The sequence below is a fragment of the Balaenoptera physalus genome, assembly GCF_965194825.1.
Source record: "Balaenoptera physalus genome assembly, chromosome: 4".
Lineage (NCBI taxonomy): Eukaryota > Metazoa > Chordata > Mammalia > Artiodactyla > Balaenopteridae > Balaenoptera > Balaenoptera physalus.
This window is the reverse complement of record NC_138891.1, coordinates 63,115,394-63,129,078: the sequence shown is the minus strand read 5'-3', so window position 1 is coordinate 63,129,078 and position 13,685 is coordinate 63,115,394. Positions and strand designations below refer to the sequence as shown.

The window sequence follows — 13,685 nt, the reverse complement described above, 5'->3', positions numbered from 1 at the left end:
CGTGCACCTAGAGCCCATGCTCTGCAACAAGAGAAGCCACCGCAACGAAGAGTAGCCCCCACTCCCCGCACTAGAGAAAGCCCAGACACAGCAATGAAGACCCAACGCAGCCAAAAATAAATAAATAAACAAATTAATCTAAAAAAATTTAAAAAAAAGAAAATAAAAGAATAAAATGAAACAAAATAAATTAGGAGAGTATTAAGATGAAATTAGTACAAGATAATGAAAAAGATGAATAGAAGGATCTACAAGTAAGAAGTACATCTTTAAAAATGCCTAAGAGAATTAAAACTTCTCAGACAGGAATTCCTCTTGTTCCTGCATTCTGTTGCTTCCCTCAGCCCTCCCACGTGGTTCTAGGCTCCCATTTATGTCTTCTGCATAGCAGTCCTACCTCCTCTGCCTGCTTAACTTGTCCCCATAAATCATTTTGCAGAGAACTCTGGCTCTTTGTCATGTTTTGGGGTAAAAAGTTAACTATCCAGGACTGATAGTTTCAAAATATCATCTGTGCACCCCTCTGCCTGTGATAAAGCTTTGATGACAATCCAATGTGACAAGAAAGAAGAGAGGGTTCTGGCCTCTGGCAGAAGTGGTAAGACTGAGAAACCCTGAAACTTGGGAGATACCATTTGGTGGAGATTGTAGGCAACTCTACAAGCAAGGAAGGAAGGAAAAAGCAAGGGCCTCTGAACTCACATAGAAGATGATCTGATCATATAGGTTGGTGCCCACGGACATCTTTGGGGTGGCCTTGTTGATGCCCAGGAGCTCCCATTCTCCATGGGTCTGAACCATGTCCTGGGATGTGTCTGCTATTTCCCATACTTCTTTTTCCATGCCCAGCAACATGTTCTCCACTGAAAGGAAGATCCAAATAATTTTCCAAGGATAAAATCTCCTGTTGAATCAACTGCACTCTCTTCTCCATCCTTTCATTCAACAAATATTTTTGAGTGCCTACCATATGTCAGGAAATTTTCTAGGCGCTAAGGATGGAAACGCACAAGGTAGACTTGGGTTCTGCCTTTACGGAAAATATTTAAGCATCCAAAGAGCCTTAAATTTTGCTGCTGTTGCTCACCATATACTAATAATTTCTTTTTTTAAAAAATAAATTTATTTATTTATTTTTGGCTGCATTGGGTCTTCATTGCTGTGTGTGGGCTTTCTCTAGTTGCAGGGAGCAGGGGCTACTCTTCCTTGCAGTGTGCAGGCTTCTCATTGCGGTGGCTTCTCTTGTTGCAGAGCATGGGCTCTAGGTGCGCGGGCTTCAGTAGTTGTGGCGCACGGGCTCTAGAGTGCAGGCTCAGTAGTTGTGGCACACGGGCTTAGTTGCTCCGCGGCATGTGGGATCTTCCCGGACCAGGGCTTGAACCTGTGTCCCCTGCATTGGCAGGAGGATTCTCAACCACTGCGCCACCAGGGAAGCCCCTCATAATTTCTTTATATTTTATTTTCTGTTGCTTTATTGGTTGCTCTCATTCACCCCCACCCCTGAGACTCTACTGCAACTCACCTGTGCAGAGAAATGAGCTGAAGGTGAGGGTGCAGTTCTGCTGGTCAAAGGGGAAGTAGAAGATGTCCAGGCTACAGATGCTCACCACCTTTGTGGGTTTCTTATACCTGATGTGACCTTCATTATTTATATATGCCTGGAGGCCTTTTGGGGTCTTATCCACATCCATGCTGTAAGAGGTAGACTTGAAGTTCCCTATGTCCATTTCTTCATAAACTTTGATCCCTCTGCTTTCCCACTTCTGTGGGAAATTACCAGTAATCAGAGAAATCCTCTAATTTCTGCAGAAGGAATGCGATTCAGAGTTGAAAGATCAACTCTGAGCTAGAATTTCCTTAGTGTGAAATAAGGGTAGTAGTGAGATTTAATAAAATGAGGCATGTGAAAGGATTTTGTGGACTGTAATGCTGTTTATAGGTGTTACGTATTAGTCTCTAGCGTAGTTTCAACTGTCTTCCAGGCCCCTTTCACCAGTCTCTACTGAAAGGACACCTTAAACAAGCCCTTGGGTGAAGCCAAGAGACTTAGTGGTCGTCCTCTCCTTGGCAGGTGCCACGCACCACCCTTTCTTGTCTCTGGGATGACCTTTCCAAGCTCTCCTTTCCAAAGCTGGCAACCTTCTCTGGAAACTGTTTTCAAGGATTATCCAATTCCGTGGGCTGGGGGGCTTGTCTAGTCTCAGGGCATTTACAACGTCAGCAGCTGCAGTTTGTGGAACCACAGCCAGAACAGAGGGCTCTATGCACATTAAATAAAAATTTGTACTAGATCAGCACTTCTCAAATCTCACTGTGCATACAAAACACCTGGGCATTGTGTTGAAATGCAGATTCTGATTCACTAGGTAGGGTGACTAACTCATCCTGCTTTGCCCGAGACTTTCTTGGATTTAGCGAAGCTCCATGTTCTGAGAATTCCGCAGTCTTGGGCACACTGGGATTGTTAGTCACGCTAGGAGGGGCCCAAGATCAAGTGAATTTCTAAGTTTCCAGGTGGTGCAATCAGCCAGTGCTGCCCATCTGGGAACCACACTCTGAGAGCAAGTTTAGGTGATCATGACTATTCTTCCTCTCCACTCTCCTTCCTTTCAACCAGGCTTTTCAAGTTGGAAACTGAATTCATTTACTTTCATTTTTCCCTTCATTTTCTAATTAAAGAACCTAAGATAGAAATTTTCCACTGAGTTATATTGATACTTTGGCTACATTTCATAGACCTTTGTATGTAGTGCTCTTCATTCTAATTTCTACTTAGTTGTTTTATTTTCTCTTTAGTCCAACATATTTAGAAGTTTAATTTTAAATTTCTAAGAAATAAGGTTTTGGGGGGCGGGGGCTATCTTTTGTAGTTTCTATTTTCTTGTATTATAGTAAGAGATTGTGATCTAGATAATTTTTGCTTTCCTTCCTTTCCTTCTTTGTGGCCAAAAGTATGGTCAGTTTGGGGGAATATTCCATTTGTGTCAGAAAATACCAATGCATGTTCATTGGTACAAAGTTTGATATGTTTATTAAATCAAATTTCTTAAAAATCACTATATGTTTATTCTTTTTTACTTGATTTCTGAAAGCAGTTTATTGATGCCTTTCACCATGATTGTGGATTTTTAAATTTTTCCCTCATGCATTTCAAAGTTAATGTTCTTGGGTACATAAAGGGTCATAATCATTATATCTTTGTTTAAAATCCATTCTGACTGTAAATGGAGGCAGAGAATACACAGTGTTTCCAGCCACAGAAATGACAAGAGCTGTAGCTGTTCATCCTGCCGAAAGAATTTCCTGTTTCCAGCATGTTGCTGGTACAGAGACTGTCCATCCCACCCACTACCCATTTTTGTTTATCAGCCCCCAAGGTATATAGAAGTTGTGCTGTGATCAAGTCCAACATTATAGGTCAAGGACAAAATCTTGATCAAGACAGAAGTGTTAGGCCATGGGCGGGAGAGTTCACGGCAGGATTGGATTAGAATAGTGCTTCTCAACTCTGGCTCTATCTTAGAATCACTTGAGGAGCTTAAAAAATCCTGATGCTTGGGTTCTATCCAGTCAGAACCTCTGGAACTGGAGCCTGGACACTGGTGTCCAGTCAGGGGAGAGAATCACTGGGTGAGAAGAAAAGAAATTATCTTCCTTGTGCTGTAATACCTCATCCTGCTTAACTGGACAGAGCTTCTTTGAGATCCCCATGAGGCAAATGCCATAGAGGAATGATGGAGGAGGCTGCAATGTGGTTAAGGGCTTTGGGGGCTGCCTTGCCAGGGGCTGGGAAAAGATTAAGGATACTAAGGAGGGCTAGAGGGGTCAATACTCACCACATCTAGGATGGCGGACATAGTGAAGGAGATGTTAACTAGGGTGGGGATGCTGAAGTTGGTGACTGGACGGAAGGCCTTCCTGCCAAACACTGAATCCAGGGCAGTGGTATACACCCCGTGCTGGCCAAACCCTGAGCAATCGATTATGCAAGTACGGCTCCTTCCTGTAGTCAACACAGAATGTGTGAGAATTGGGAGAGAACTCTTGTGTTCTCTATATGAGAGGGGTCCCAGGGCAGGAGCTTGAGGGTAGCCTGTGATATTAATGATACCTAATATTTATTGAACATTGACAATGTGCCAGGTATAATCTAAGCCCCTTAAATGGATTACCTCATTAAATCCCCCCCAAGCCTCTATCAGGTAGAAACTATTTTTATCCTCATATAATAAATGAGTTAACTGAGGTGCAATAAGAGGAAGTAAATTTCTGAGGTCAAATAGATAATAAGAGGCAGAAACTGGACTTGATTTGAGCTTGGGTTTGTCTGATGCTGCTGTACCCTACACCCCCAGGGATGAGATGGAGAATAGGGGAAGAGGATCACCGTGATCCAGATGCTGGGCATTTCCCACCAAGGCCAGGGAGAATGGGTTGGAGGTAAGGCAAGTGATGGAAGCTAACGTGGTAAGCTGAGTTAGGGCTCCAGCCTCCTTGCTAATGTTTCTGTCTCCATGCAAAGCATGCCCAAATCTATATGCAAACTGAGCCCTGGGGTAGCGATAGCCATCAGATAGGATTACATTCCTGGAGCCCCAAAGAGAACACATCTATTTCACCTTAACTGCCCCAACCTTCCTTCTCCCTATTTTGCCACTCAACCTTATATCAGCTTTCTAGTTTGAGCTTTTGAGGTGTTGCCTTCCCCCTTGTTCTGACTAATAGAGATTCTAATTTTCTACTGGTGGAAATTCATTACAGGAGTAACAACCTGGAATGAGAAAGATGGTTGATGATCTCTGTGCCAAGGACATCAAACCTTATCCTTTCCCAAAGTGACAGTGCTCTCCAGGCAAATCCTTGAATCATTCTGTGAGCTTGAGGTTCAGTTTGCTTTTAAGACTTTCTCTCTAAGTTGTTTCACTACAATGTGTATGGTTGTGGATTAGCTGATATTTACTATATTCAGATCTTGGTGTGATCTCTCAGTGTGAAGATTCATCTCCTTAATTCTGGAAATTTCTCAGTTATTAAAAAAATTGTATTTTTTCTATTATTTCTCTAATTAGACACATAGTGGATCATTCCTTCTATCTCAACATGCCTCTTAACCTCTTGTATTAGTTTCCTATTGCTTTTGTAACAAATCACAAACTTACTGGCTGAAAAAAACCCCATATTTATTATTTTACAGTTCTGTAGGCCAGAAGTCTGAAATTAGTCTCTCGGGGCTAAAATCAGTGTTTTGGCATGGCTGCATTCTTCCTGGAGGCTCCAGGAGCAAATGCATTTCCTTGTCTTTTCCAGGTTTTAGAGGCTACCTGCATTCTTAGTTCAGGGTCCCATTTCTCTGTCTTTAGAGCCACCAACATTGGGCCACTTCTCTCATTCTAATGCTCTTCCACTTATAAGAATCCTTGTTATTATATTGGGTCCACCTGGATAATCCAGGCTAATCTCATCTCAAGGCCAGTTGATTAACAACCTAATTCCATCTGCAACCTTAATTCCCCCCTTTCCATGCAACCTAACATATTTTAGAGATTAGGATGTGGACATCTTGGGGGGACCATTATTCTGCCTACCACACCTCTTTCCTATTTTCCACCTCTATATATGTGTCCCTCCTGATTTCCTCAGAGCTAGCTTCCGGGTAACAAATTCTCTTCTCAGCTGTGTTAAACTACCCTCTAATTTGTCTACTGAGTTTTCAATTTAGATGATTATGGTTTTCATTTCTGAAAGTTCTATTTGGTTCTTTAAAAAATCAATTTCTTCTTTCTTTTTTCTTTCTTCCTTTCTTTTGTGTCTTTCTACTGCTCTGTTCTTTCATTTTGGTTTTCAATCCTTTTTAATCTTTCATTATTTGGAACTGTTAAAGAAAAACCAAAGCAGAGGCCACAGTTTGAATATACCCCTAGACCAAACACTCATAGTCATGTAATCAAAGTTTAAAACTGTTATGATTTCTCTGAGATGCCTACTTTGACATTAAATGAAACATAAGCTTTCTTCATGTCAATGTGACCTTACAGTTTCCTAGCTAATCAGCTACAAACACTGCAAGCTTATGCAGTGACAAAGAATGTAAGTTTCTAGTAACCAATCACAATAGAAAACAATGTACTATTCATGCTTTATAAACTGAGCTGTAACTGCTGAGGGCCAAGCTTCCTAACCACTTTTGGTTGGAAGTCTCTGTGTTCTCAGTTAGTTTCTTGCTCAATGAAATATTCACATCAAGTAAAGTTCTCTGAATTTTCTTTTGACAGAACATATTTATTTTACAATTTCAGATTGTTTTATTACAACTAGTTCTTGGTATGCTAAGAGTTTTGCTAACTTTGTCTCACTGTGGTTTGTTTCCTCATGTGATTTGTAATTCTTGACTGTAAACTCATCTTCATTAGATTATTTCAGTGGGTGTTTCATGTGCCTTGGGTTGTGAAGCTTCCCTACAGAGAAAATTTTCATTTGCCTCTGTCATGGCCTTGAAGGTTTTACCAGGTCTAAGCCATTTGTGTGTGTGTGTGTGGGTGTGTGTGAATTTTTAAGAATCCTGCATCATATGATTAATGTAAATTCAGACTCCATACCAATATGTGAAACAGCTTTGGTGTCTCAATTCCTTGCATGTGACTTTTCCTCGCCACCTCTGGCCCCAAGTCCTTGGCTGCATTTTAGATTCTGAGATTGGGTGAGTAGTGGATGGTGTGTTGGAAAACCCAGAGCTGGTATGTTAAGAATATGTAGATTATGACCTGCTGAATAAGGAGGCACAAACCACCCACACTGGTCAGCAGGTAGCTGCTCCCTTTGCATCTGAGCTCCCACTTTAGGGAAGTGAAAACCCCTGGGGCCATTTTGATTGAAGGCTTGGTTTCAAGGCAGTCACATAAAGGAAGTAAAGCTGCAAGGTTTATTACTTACAAATCCCAGAACAAGGGTGCAGTGAGCTGGGGAAGGGCAGTCCTTCCTCCGAGGTCACAAGTGAGCAGGAGATAAGAGCAAGGTAGCAAGCTCCTATTACTCATGAGATGGTTGGGGCAGAAGTCACTAATTTTGAAAGCGGGTCCACAGGCTCAACTCAGAGTGGTCTTTTTTTTTTAAAAAAAATTATTTATTTATTTTGGCTGCGTTGGGTCTTAGTTACGACATGCAGGATATTTCCTTGCAGCACGGGGGTTCTTTGTTGCGGCACGCAGGCTTCTCTCTAGTTGTGGCGCCTGGGCTCAGTAGTTGCGGTGTGCCGGCTTAGTTGCCCCGCAGCATGTGGGATCTTAGTTCCCCAACCAGGGATTGAACCTGCGTCCCCTGCATTGGAAGGCGGATTCTTAACCACTGGACCACCAGGGAAGTCCCCGAGTGGTCATTCTTAAAGGTGCCTGGGGAAAAGCATGGTGGGAATCCTAAACTTGGGTCCTTATCTAAATGTCCAGACTCTGGGTGTAAGCAGGGTTGTCATACTGTAAAATGCCTAGGCAGCAACTCAAAATGACTGTTTTCTCATCACAGATGGCCAGCTCAGAGACATATCAGTCTGCAGTCTGGGTGCTAATGATGTCAGAAAATGTATGATAAAAATCTCATTCTGAAAAAAAAATGAGAATCTGTATATTTCGGTAATTTTGAGGTCATCTATTACAATCTTTCAGCCAATGTAGTTTTTCCCTATGAATCTTTGATCAATGGTCATCTAACCTCATGTGGTTTAATATTAATGCTTCCAGTGACACTGCCCATTACTTCTTAGATTATCCTATTTTATCTTTGAACAAAATATCTGGTTACTTAAAAGTTTTTTTTTAAATCCAAATTTACATTCTTGTAACTTACACCACTGGTGTAATTTTTGCCTAATAGAGAATAAAGAATAAGTTATTTCTGTCTTCAGCATCATGCCTTTCAAATATTTCAAGACAATTATGTGTAATGGAGAAATGTCCAAAAACATTAACAGTCCTTATGAAATTTTCAGTCCTCACTGTTCCCTCCCAACACACATATATCTGTCTCCCTGCAGCCCCATAAATCAGTTCCCTCTGTAGCCCTTCTGCTATTACAGACACAGGGGAGGGCAAATGCTACTCCCAGAAGAATGTGACTTACGGAAAATGTCTGCTGCAGTAGATGGGGACTAAATCCTGTCTGTCTGGCCTGATGGAATACAGGACAAAGGAGAGAAGAGAAAGAGGGAGAGAAGCCCTCTCCCAGTACACACACACACACACACACACACACACACAAACACACACACACTCTCTGACTGTGCTGAAATCTGAGTGTGTGTGTGTGTGTGTGTGTACTGGGAGGGTGCTAGGTAGGTTGAGAAACAAGACAGAAGCAGAGGGGGCTTATGTCCCACCACTCTTCTGGGACCCTGGAAAGGGACTGCCATTCCTTGTGGCCCAAAAGGACACGTGGAAGCTGTTGGAGTACAGAATGCTTAGGCAGAGAGAGGGCCTGAGGTAGCGCTCCTGCATCACCCTCTGTGCCCAGGAGATGTGGAAGGGCACCAGAAATTCCTCTGTGCCCTGCGTGGAAGGTGGATGAAGGCTGCACGAGAGCCCACAGAGTTGACGTGGGGTCAGGGATGGACGAAGCAGCCCTGCAGTGGAGCCTGTGGGGTTGACTGCCAAGGCCAGAGAGGGGCCCTGGGTGAGGCTTAGAGGGTCTTCAGCAGATGCGATTGCTGGGGTGGGACAAGCCAGTGAGTGAAAGCTCTGTCAGAGCCAAGAGTCAGGCCAAGGTTCACCAGTGGCAGACTTTAAACAGCAGGGGCCAGCAGAGTGCCTGGTGACCAAGAGATAAGGGACATCACCATGGAGACAAGAGAATTTAGAGGACCCACAGGGCCTGCACATGCTGATCGGAGGTCTATCTTTTTTCCGAATGTTTTGAAACCTTCTCTCCTAATGTACGTTGCCCATGTTTGATTCTGCCCAGTTTTATCTCGATTTTGAAGTTCTGCAAGCTACATTGTGAGAAAGAAATAATGCCCTGATGTCCAGAACTGGTCATTTTGTTCTCCTGTTGGAGGTAAACAATCTCAAACAGTCTGAGGAATACCAACCTCAGACGTGATTACCCCAGGAACATGATAGAAGGAGACAAAACAGGGCTATTTCATACGTCTGTCTAAGCACACACAAAAACAAGACAACTGTGCAAACCCACGAAATACCAAACATGCCCTCCACTTGCTAAATGAATGACTTATACTTCTTTATCCACTCATACCCCTGATTTCTGATAGTATTCAATCTTGAACAAATCCCTGCTTCTTTATGCTCTCCCCAAATCACTCAATGGAAGCCCAAACCTATAACAGGTTCTCTCTAATACACTCTTACTGAGACACCCACGGTTACCTATGGTGTGTGTTCTCCCTTGTTGCAATGAATAGTAAAGCCAACTTGTTTAACTCTATGTGTAGTCCTGGTGTTCTTTGGCAGAGGGCATTGACAGATGAAATGGTCACTTTCCCCCAGTTCCTGTCACTGCTGTATCACCAACTACTGCTTTCTTCTTTGTTGGTCTATACTAAGTCCAAGCAACTTGAGCATCAAAATAAATATTCATAGTAATAGATTGTAACTCTTTGAATACAGCAGAGATTCATGAATCCATACCGATATAAATGAATCAATGAGTAAAAGAAGAGGGAAAGCAGACCCAGATAAGATGGTTTATCGGAGACACTGGTCTGCCATCTTCTCGGTCTGCCGGCCTTCCGAATAAAGTTGTATTCCTTGCCTCAGCACCTCGTCTCCAATTCACTGGCCTGTCGTGTGGCGAGCAGAGCGAGCTTGGACTCGGTGCCAGCCTGAGGCCCTTTCTGATGAGGAACATGAACAAGACCCCAAAGACCCTAAAACTCCAATTTGCATGACTAGAGCCCATCCTTCCAACCTGTGATACTGAACAGAGAAGAACATCTGTGCTTATTTGGGTAGACTCCTAGGTACTCCAGAACATGGGAAGGAACCAAGAGGGAAAAAACTCCCCTTGAAGAAAGAAATGCTGTTTCTTGGGAGGAGGTGGTTTTCAGGCTGAGGGATGGAAGTGGGATTGGATAAAGGCAGAGAGCAAATCAAAGGTGACAAAGCCAGGTATGGGGGAAGACAGATGCAGGGGAGAGAAGCATCTACATTAGCTGTACTGGCACTGTCCGATAAAAATAAAATGTAAACTTTAAAATTGTCTTTAATTGTGAAATATGCTAATTTTTAAGAGGTTATTTTGGAGAAAATTATTAAAAGTAAATTTTTTATAAGCCAGCCACACATATAATCTTAAATTTTCTAGCAGCCATAATATTTTAAGGTAAAAAGAAACAAGTGAAATTAATTTGAACAAGATGCTAAAAATATCATTTCAACGTGTAATAAATATGAAAACATTAATGGGAAAAAAAAAGAAGAGGGAAAGCTCTACTTTACATTAGAATGCCAATTGGGCTTCCCTGGTGGCGCAGTGGTTGAGAATCTGCCTGCCAATGCAGAGGACACGGGTTCGAGCCCTGGTCTGGCAAGATCCCACATGCCGCGGAGCAGCTAGGCCCGTGAGCCACAGCTGCTGAGCCTGCGCGTCTGGAGCCTGTGCTCCGCAACAAGAGAGGCCGCGACAGTGAGAGGCCCGCGCACCGCGATGAAGAGTGGCCCCCGCTTCCCGCAACTAGAGAAAGCCCTCGAATAGAAACGAAAACCCAACACAGCCAAAAATAAATAAAATAAATAAATAAATTTAAAAAAAAAAGAATGCCAATGAATGAGTGTAGAAGAAATGATGGAATTAGAAAATAACAATTTTGAAAAGATCATAGAATAAGTAATTCATAATAAGTAAATCATATTGAGAAATAATTCATGATGAGAAATGGGAAAATTACATAGTCTAAAGTATCTCTCCACAAAACACTTATAAGTTACTTATTAAGTAGTAAGTATGGCATACTTACCAATTATCTTTACAGTGGAGAAACTTGGCAGATATCATTTTAACAAGTGATAACAGTTAATATCACCAGTAAAGGGACAAATTGACATTGTGCACTTCCTGTGATATGCTGAGAAGAACCCAGCATCACTTCTGGGGTATTCCTGCAAAAAATGCATAAACTATGAGTAAATATTAGACAAATCCAAATTGAGGGGCACTTTACAAATAAATAGCCTGTACTCTTCAAGAAAGACAAGGAGCCCAAGGAACTATTCTTAACTGAAGGAGACTGAAGAGGTATAACAGCTAAATGCAGGATTGGATCCTGTACTGGTAAGAGACATTATTGGGACAAGAGGCAAAATTTGAATAGGGCTTATAGATTAGATGGTAATATTGGACTGACGTTAATTGTCTCATTTTGATGGTTATACTGTGGTTATATAGGAGAGTGTCCTAGGTTTTTTCTTTTTTTTTTTTGCCTGCGCTGCATGGCTTGTGGGATCTTAGTAGTTCCCCGACCAAAGATTGAACCCGGGCCCCGGCAGTGAAAGCGCCGAGTCCTAACCACTGGACCGCCAGGGAATTCCCAGAGAGTGCCCTTGTTTTTATGAAATACACCCTGAAGTATTCAGGGTTAATGGGTCATCAATTCTGCAACTTATTCTCAATGATTTAGAAATATTTACAGTTGGGGAATCTGGGTGAACTGTACACAAGAGCTCTTTGTACTATTTTTGCAACTTGATGTGAATTCTAAATCATTTTTTTTAATAGGAAAAAAGAAACATAGGAAGGAAGGAAGAAAAAGCTAAGTAAGTCTGGAGGTTCTGCATGCATCCTCTCTTTCCTTGGAGCCAGAGTTGAATCATGGGGTATCAACCTCCAGGAGAGGGCAGCAGATCTCGCGGTGGTGTGGTTGTAGCCTTTGGTGATAATCTCAGCTATTATTACTTTTTTAATGTTAACATGGTCACATTTTTACTTCTTTAATTTGAATCTAGCATCTTCTTGGCTTCAGCTGGGGATTCATATAACCGATCTATATAATTTAATTAATATACGGATGTCTAGGAGTTAAGACTCAGTGAATCTTTTTTTTTTTTTAATAAATTTATTTATTTATTTTTGTCTGTGTTAGATCTTCGTTGCTGCGCACAGGCTTTCTCTAGTTGCGGCACGCAGGGGCTACTCTTTGTTGCGGTGCACGTACTTCTTCTCATTGAGGTGGCTTCTCTTTGTTGCAGAGCACAGGCTCTAGGTGCACAGGCTTCAGTAGTTGTGGCACATGGGCTCAGTAGTTGTGGCTCGTGGGCTCTAGAGCGCAGGCTCAGTAGTTGTGGCGCACGGTCTTAGTTGCTCCGCAGCATGTGGGATCTTCCTGGACCAGGGCTTGAACCCGTGTCCCCTGCATTGGCAGGCAGATTCTTAACCACTGCACCACCAGGGAAGTCCAAGACTTAGTGAATTTTTACTTGATATTCTTGATATGTTGTTGGTATTTTCTTACAGTAAGCTTGTATATTCATGATGTATAAAGTCAGGATTATTATATGTTGTGTCTTAATATTTTTTATTTGTAAAGATTATATTCGTCTATTTTTATAAATTAAATGTAATGTACACTGTCTTTGAAAATAGAATTAATCGTTATGCTTATAATTATTTTGTCTAAAACTTCTTATTGGATTGACTTTATTATCTTGTTTTGCATGCCACAAAAACAACTAAATTTCCTTGTCATCTGTGTAATTCTTGTACAGTAATGCATTCTTTTTTTCTTTTATAAATTTACTCTATTTTTATTTTTGGCTGCATTGGGTCTTCGTTGCTGCACGTGGGCTTTCTCTAGTTGGGGCAAGCAGGGGCTACTCTTCGTTACTGTGCACGGGCTTCTCATTGCGGTGGCTTCTCTTGTTGCAGAGCATGAGCTCTAGGTGCTCAGGCTTCAATAGTTGCGGCACATGGGCTCAGTAGCTGTGGCTCCCGGGCTCTAGAGCGCAGGCTCAGTAGTTGTGGCGCGCGGTCTTAGTTGCTCCACGGCATGTGGGATCTTCCCAGACCAGGGCTTGAACCCGTGTCCCCTGCTTTGGCAGGCGGATTCTTAACCACTGCGCCACCAGGGAAGCCCAGTAATGCATTCTTATCAGACCTTTCACTTTTGAAAATTATTAGTAATAAGCTAGTAAGCTAACTACAGCCACTTAAAGTCATCTGCAGACAGTGTTTTATTTGATGCTTCCCTGAAAGCTTGATGATCTACTGCAGGCCAGAGTACTTTGTCTTCAACAAAGGAATGTCTCAGTGTCCTGTGGAAAAGGACTATGCCATATACTTTGGGGTACAGGCTTCTGATGGCACCACTTTAACAACTTTGAGGCCATGCTAGTGGACTGAGAAGGATTTCTAGAACTGTAGTCCAGAGGCCCATGGGTTCATGAGACTGCTAGCCCGAGATATAGTGAGACAAGAATTAATTACATAAGACTGAATGAACTCATGAAAGATGATTACAGTTTTTGTTTGAACTATTGTTGATATTTTTTGTAATGTTCTATTTTCTGGATAGTTGAGGAAGACCTTTTTCTCTCCTGTTAAGCTAGCTATATCTCATAATTTAGTAATTATAACTCTGTTTTTTTTTTTTTGACTCTGCTTTTGTAAACTGAAATGAAATATTTGTAAATGATACCTTTCTCCTTGCCTGACCCCTTCAGAATTTGGAAACTCTTGTTGAATATTCT

At 42.0% G+C, this 13,685-nt stretch overlaps 2 protein-coding genes across 2 annotated transcripts in view; one reads left to right on the top strand and one right to left on the bottom strand.

Moving 5' to 3' along the window:
- ABCC5 (ATP binding cassette subfamily C member 5) overlaps positions 1-13,685 on the top strand; it is a 191,097-nt gene that overhangs the window by 18,222 nt on the left and 159,190 nt on the right. The gene's annotated exons all lie outside the window — the stretch shown is intronic.
- Positions 44-4,408, bottom strand: LOC309659612 (5-hydroxytryptamine receptor 3C-like; the record flags this gene model as incomplete). The annotated part of the gene is made up of 5 exons (XM_082459470.1): positions 44-863; positions 1,523-1,796; positions 2,329-2,473; positions 3,808-4,111; positions 4,348-4,408. 5 exons carry the CDS (start codon positions 4,406-4,408, stop codon positions 658-660), a joined length of 990 nt encoding a protein of 329 aa, XP_082315596.1. The 3' UTR covers positions 44-657.